This window comes from Bidens hawaiensis, unplaced genomic scaffold, assembly GCF_021521415.1.
Source record: "Bidens hawaiensis isolate Kalapana, Puna unplaced genomic scaffold, B.hawaiensis_p1.1 tig00000237_1, whole genome shotgun sequence".
Taxonomy (NCBI): Eukaryota; Viridiplantae; Streptophyta; class Magnoliopsida; order Asterales; family Asteraceae; genus Bidens; species Bidens hawaiensis.
In genome coordinates this window covers 2054021-2059687 of record NW_027491021.1, presented here as the reverse complement: position 1 = coordinate 2059687, position 5667 = coordinate 2054021, and the positions used below count along the sequence as shown (strand labels likewise).

At 34.1% G+C, this 5667-nt stretch overlaps 1 protein-coding gene across 1 annotated transcript; it reads right to left on the bottom strand.

Annotated features, from left to right (window-relative positions):
- Nucleotides 1-2341: 2341 nt before the first annotated feature.
- LOC143602999 (uncharacterized) lies at nt 2342-5411 on the bottom strand. The gene is made up of 6 exons (XM_077079963.1): nt 5370-5411; nt 4070-4745; nt 3929-3979; nt 3167-3265; nt 2910-3074; nt 2342-2843 (listed from the first exon to the last, which is right to left on the bottom strand). The coding sequence occupies exons 2-6, from the start codon at nt 4712-4714 to the stop codon at nt 2697-2699; spliced, it is 1107 nt and encodes a 368-aa protein (XP_076936078.1). The 5' UTR covers nt 4715-4745; nt 5370-5411; the 3' UTR covers nt 2342-2696.
- Between the last annotated feature and the right edge of the window lie 256 nt (nt 5412-5667).

Below are 5667 nucleotides of genomic sequence, written 5' to 3'. Positions count from 1 at the left end.
TCTTCTTAATCTGCTCATGCCAAAGGCGGATTAGGGTTTGAAAAAATTTATTCCTAATCCGCTCTTGCGGAATGAGGATAGGGTTTTACTGTTTTTAAAAAATTCAAATTTGTTCCTAAATCCTCCGTTGGCAATAGAGGATTAGGGTTTTTATTTAAGTAGGTTAAAAACAAAATATTAATAGTTGGGTAGGTAAAATATTTATAAGTAGGTAAAATATTAATGATTTAAAAAAAGGTTATTCATATTGGTGGAAAGTTATTTAAAACAAGTATGGTGGAAAGTGAATGGTGGAAAGTTATTTTAAAAAGCAATTTACCATGAAACGAGCTGGGGGGGGGGGGGTTTGAACCCGCGACCTCCCATTCCGTAACTAATTTACTTACCAGCTGGGCTACCAGCGACGTGTAACAAAACATTGATTCTTTAATTTAAATACCCTAAAAAATAAACCCTAATCCGCTCCTGCAATGGCAGATTAGGAAGAAAACAAAAACCCTTAATCCGCTATTGGAGGCAGCGGATTAGGAAGAAAAAATAAAACCCTTAATCCGCTATTGGGGGGGGGATTAAGAAAAAAATTTGAATTTTTTTAAAACCTAATCCGCCAATGGCAATGGCGGATTAGGAAAAAATAATTTTTTTTTTCTGGTTCTTCTTCTTCCTCATGAGAAACCCTACATGGCAGCTTTGATGCTTTAGTGACAGCTTTGATTTATTGCTGCTGCTTTGAATTATTGCTGTTGCTTTGAAGTATTGCTACTAGCCGAGTTATTGTCAACTTTAAAATTCACGGGTGAAACATGGTTAGCATGCATGTATCCTATCATCTGAAATTAAAGTTATGCATGTGTATGGCATGCATGATTCTATGCAGATGACAGCCCTTGTGATTTATGCATGTGTATGGTAGATAAAACATTAAAGTTAGTTGGGTAATAATTAGTAGGTAAAAAACAAAATTTAGTTAGGTGGGGGTTTGAAGTTAAAGAAAGAAAACGGAACAAAAAAGGGGTTGTAAACTTGTTCTTCTTAATCCGCCATTGGCAGTGACGGATTAGGTCCCAATGATTGATCCGCCATTGCCAATGGCGGGTTCTACTTGATTTTCAAACTTGTTTATCCTAATCCGATGCTGGTAGTAGCGAATACACCATTTTCCTTTCTTTTTTTTTTTGACTTTCCCCATTTTCCTTTTTTTTTTGTGAATAAACACCACTTTGAAAAAAAAATTGCCGATTAGAGTTGTGTGTGATGGAACTAGGGTTACGACACCGAGTGGTAATGCGACTATGACGGCAAGTACGGCAGGTGTTAAGTGTAAGGTGGATTCGAGGATTAAGATCTGGAAATTGATGGTTTGAGTTGATTGAAGATGATGAAGAAGGAGGTGTGGTTATGTTATTATTATTGTTATTATTATTAATATGAGTATATGAATTTGTTTTGAAAAGACTAATATGCCCTCACATGCGCCTCACCTGAGGGTATTTAACTGAGTTTTTCTAACCCAATTAGCGTAAAGGACATAATGTGTAGGAAAATAATGTTTAAAGGACACCGCCTGCAAAGAAACTAAATAAAGGACACGAACCGTAAATTGACTTTGTTTAAAGAACAAAATTTGTAATTCTGTCTTTACCTAAACATGACACAAAACAAATTAAAAATGTTTACATATATAAGAGACTACAAACTAACATGAATGAGAAACTACAAAACAAAATGACATTTTTTCGCAATTCGAACCAATCGTTGGTCGCCCAACCAATGCTTTTAACAATATTTGTAATGTAAGGGTGACCGTCTCTTCTGAGTTACTGCGTTCTCCATGCTAAATGCAACTAACATGAAATCGTTGTTGTACAATGTGCATCGTAAATTTATGCTTCATCATACCCACAAATGAACATACGTATTCGTCAGACTTCTCTCCCGCTCTCAAAGTTAATTACTAGTTAAAAAGATTCACCATTTCATGTTTTATGGTAGAGCAAAATAGTACAAGAAATCATACCATTTGTGATACATTGTATTTTCTTGATATCTAAATAGAACAGACTAATTAAAAATCAACATACGATCTACATGTGGTATTTCGTTATCTACTTTTTACATGTACAGAATTTTGTAATGTGTATTTACCAGTGAATACACTATCACATTTAATGGTTCTATCAATAGTGTATTAATTTGTTAACGTGAAAGGTAACAGTCTATTAAGGTGTTCTTATAGTTCTCAACAGATTTCTTGGTTCTGAATCTGATTTGAACATTGTTCTGATTTAAACTCGCTCCGTATATGTGCTTATGTGTGTGTATACATGTGCATATCACCACCACAAAAATACACATGAATATATATTGATTGTATAAATTTGGAGACACGTAACTTCATTGTCACGACCACTGTCCAAAATCCTGATGTTACGAAGGGGGCACCTCACGAAGCAGATGCCACAAAGCGAAATTAAAATGCAGGATGCTCTTAAAACAAGATTTGCAAAAATATTATATTTCGCAAGTTTAGAGTGACATATATGAACAGCCCCTTAATATTCTGGCAAACAATCCGAATCACGCTCCAGATTTTAGGATATATTAAGGGCTAAATGCCAACCAAAAAAAAAAAAAAAACAATACCCTATGTATGTATATGCATATACATATGATTGAAAAAAAAAATCAAATGTGATTTACACCATTAATCTTAAAGCAGGAGTAGGTGAAGCCTTGCAAATTGGGCACCAGTTCTTGAGACCCAGCCACTGGTTTATGCAGAGTGTATGGTACCCATGCCCGCATCCCAACCTTCCCACTTCATCTCCTCTCACAAATTCCTCCTATAAACATAATAATATTAATAATAACAACATATTAAACTTATGCAAAGGCATACGGATAATCACCTGACAAATACTGCATTTTCTGTCATCTGCACCCAAAGTGTGCCTCGTTTTCTCGTTCTTTGACTGCAAAGATTCATATACGCTTGTTTTAATGCATTTTGATAATTCTTCTTCCGATAATGCTGTGCTCACTGTTCCCATTTTCTCTTCAAGCACAAGTAGCTGCTGTGACAAAAAGCGCGTACGAATAAGGTTGGTCGTGGCTTTTATCATGTATGAATGAAGATGTATAATGAAAGGTTATCGAGAAATTAAACCTCATATGACATGTTATCAATATCCAGTCTCATGTCCCTATGTTGATCAAACAAGTTAAGCCCACCAAAGAATAAATTTGCCTCCAGTGACAGTATTTGCTGTAGAAGGAAAATTGCAGTTAGAATCGCGTGCAGGTACGTGTTTCTTAAAACATTACTTTCTGAAGTTTATAGTTGATAGGAGTGTGCACCAAACCGAAAGAACCAAAAAGTAACATGAATAACTGAACCCATTAAGGACCAACCGTTTGGGTTTTATGTTCCTTAAACATCTGATTGATATTTGGTTCGGTCTCGGTTTTGCTGTAACCAAAAGCCAAATCGAACCCTAACAGCTAGCCATAACCAAAAACACCAACAAAACCCAATTTTAAGTAATTTACAGAAATTTAATAAATTGTGTAAAACTCAATAAATAATAATTAATTAACAAAAATTTAGACACAAAGTTTTAGGTCCAAACAAATGGCAAAACCAAAGCCATTGTAAAAAATCGAATACCGAAAAAACCAAAACCGGATGGTTTTCATTTTTCAAAAGCCAAAAAAAACCGAATTGGTCCAGGACCCATCCATGCCCACCAGTTGAGATGACAAAACAGTTTATTGAATTGTATAAATAGTTAATGTGTTAACTGTATATTATTAAACTACTTTATTTTAATAAAATAATTTACAACTTTATACATTTAGAATTCACTTTGTCAATCTACTTACTCCTAAACGGGTCAAAATTGCAACCTATAAATTTACAACTAATTACCTTGTATGTTAACTCCTCGTCTTGTTGGTACCTATCAAGCGCCAATAATGCCTACAAATCACCACATTACAAAACACAGTGTTACTATATATAATACGTCATAAACAAAAATATTAATACAAATTTTAAAAAAATCCCCACATCTGCAATTCCATTAATATTTAACTGTCCTCTTCCATTCTCATTAGAGCCATTACTTGTACTATGATCACCATCAATCTGTGATTCTTGAGCCGGGGGCGTACTGGTAATAACACCACTAGACTGCTGATTAACCGATCCTTTAGAAGCTTCCAAATTCAATTTCCGAGCCCTACCCGATGAGCCACCATTTGTTCTAGAAGAGTTATCATTTCTTGAGCTTTTAGTACCAGAAGCACGCGCCTCATTAGCCGACACATCAATAATCTTTTTACCTTTACCCGATGAACTGCTTTCGCCTCGGGTCAGCCTTTTCCTCCCGTCATTGTTTGACTCACTGGTTTGACCTCTTAAACCATTTTTCTCTGTATTCTCTATAGATTTTGAGATGTTTTTTGATGAACCACCCTTGAAGCTCTTGCTAGACGACGAACGGAATGACTGCTTCAAAGGTTTTGGTTTCTCTAAGGTTTTATCTTTAGTATTATTATTATTATTAAGTTGACCACCGCAGCCGATTCGGTTACATAACTGACCCGCTCCCGTCCCATCATGAGAAGAAGCTGAATCTTTTACAGCGGTGGGTTGTTTCTTTTTTGGACCAGAATTATCACGAACAGCTCGTTTGTTATAAGATCCATCCATATACTTGCTGTTCGCTTGTTCGGTCCCTTATCTGTCAGAAAACTTTCTGATATTAGATATAATTATTATATTTCATAAACCTCATCAAATCATGTAAAACCTTAAAAGTACACCTAAAATCTATCATCTATGTATAATAGATTATTCAAAATTCAATCATAAAATTCAAAAATTAAACCCTAAAATCACAAATTCAATAAAAAAATTCAACAATTAAACCCTAAAAATCCTAAATTCAATCACAAATTCAAAAGGGTAAAATCGTAAATTAAATCACAAATTCATAAATGAAACCCTAAAATCCAAAATTCAATGACAAAGTAAGCATAAAATCCAAAATCAAAGCAAGCAGTTGATCAAACATGAACAATAAGAGAATCTGGATTCATAGTTGCATGTTTTTAGGTTATATGTATACCAACCTATGTATACACCTAACAAGAATAGTTGGTCAACAAAATATCAAAAGCAAATTATGAAATCAATCCACCTAATCCTTAAATCACGATAAGTAAACAAATTGAAGCGCAAAATTTGTAAAAAAAAAAAGAAAGAATTTGGGGTTGAATGGATACCAGCAGATAAAATAAACCCTAATCTGAAAGAAATATCACGATTAAGAGTGGTTCAATGAATTGATTTGGTTTACGACTACCTTATAATATTTTGTTGGTTGGGTGTTGTAACGAATTGGAGGGAGGATTTTGCGGACGGAAATTAATAACAATAACACCATATAATACTTTTCTTTTTTTGTCCAGTTTGGGTTGTCAAATCATATTAGAAAAGATAATCAAACTAACTTTTATAAAATCAACAAAATGTATATTTCTAAAGTATGGTTCGAGTCGGATCAAGTCAAGTCATAAAAACAATGTTACGAATCTAATGTTCATAACCTATAATTTGTAAAGTTGTAGTTTACAAATTCACACATGTCTAAATTCTAATCA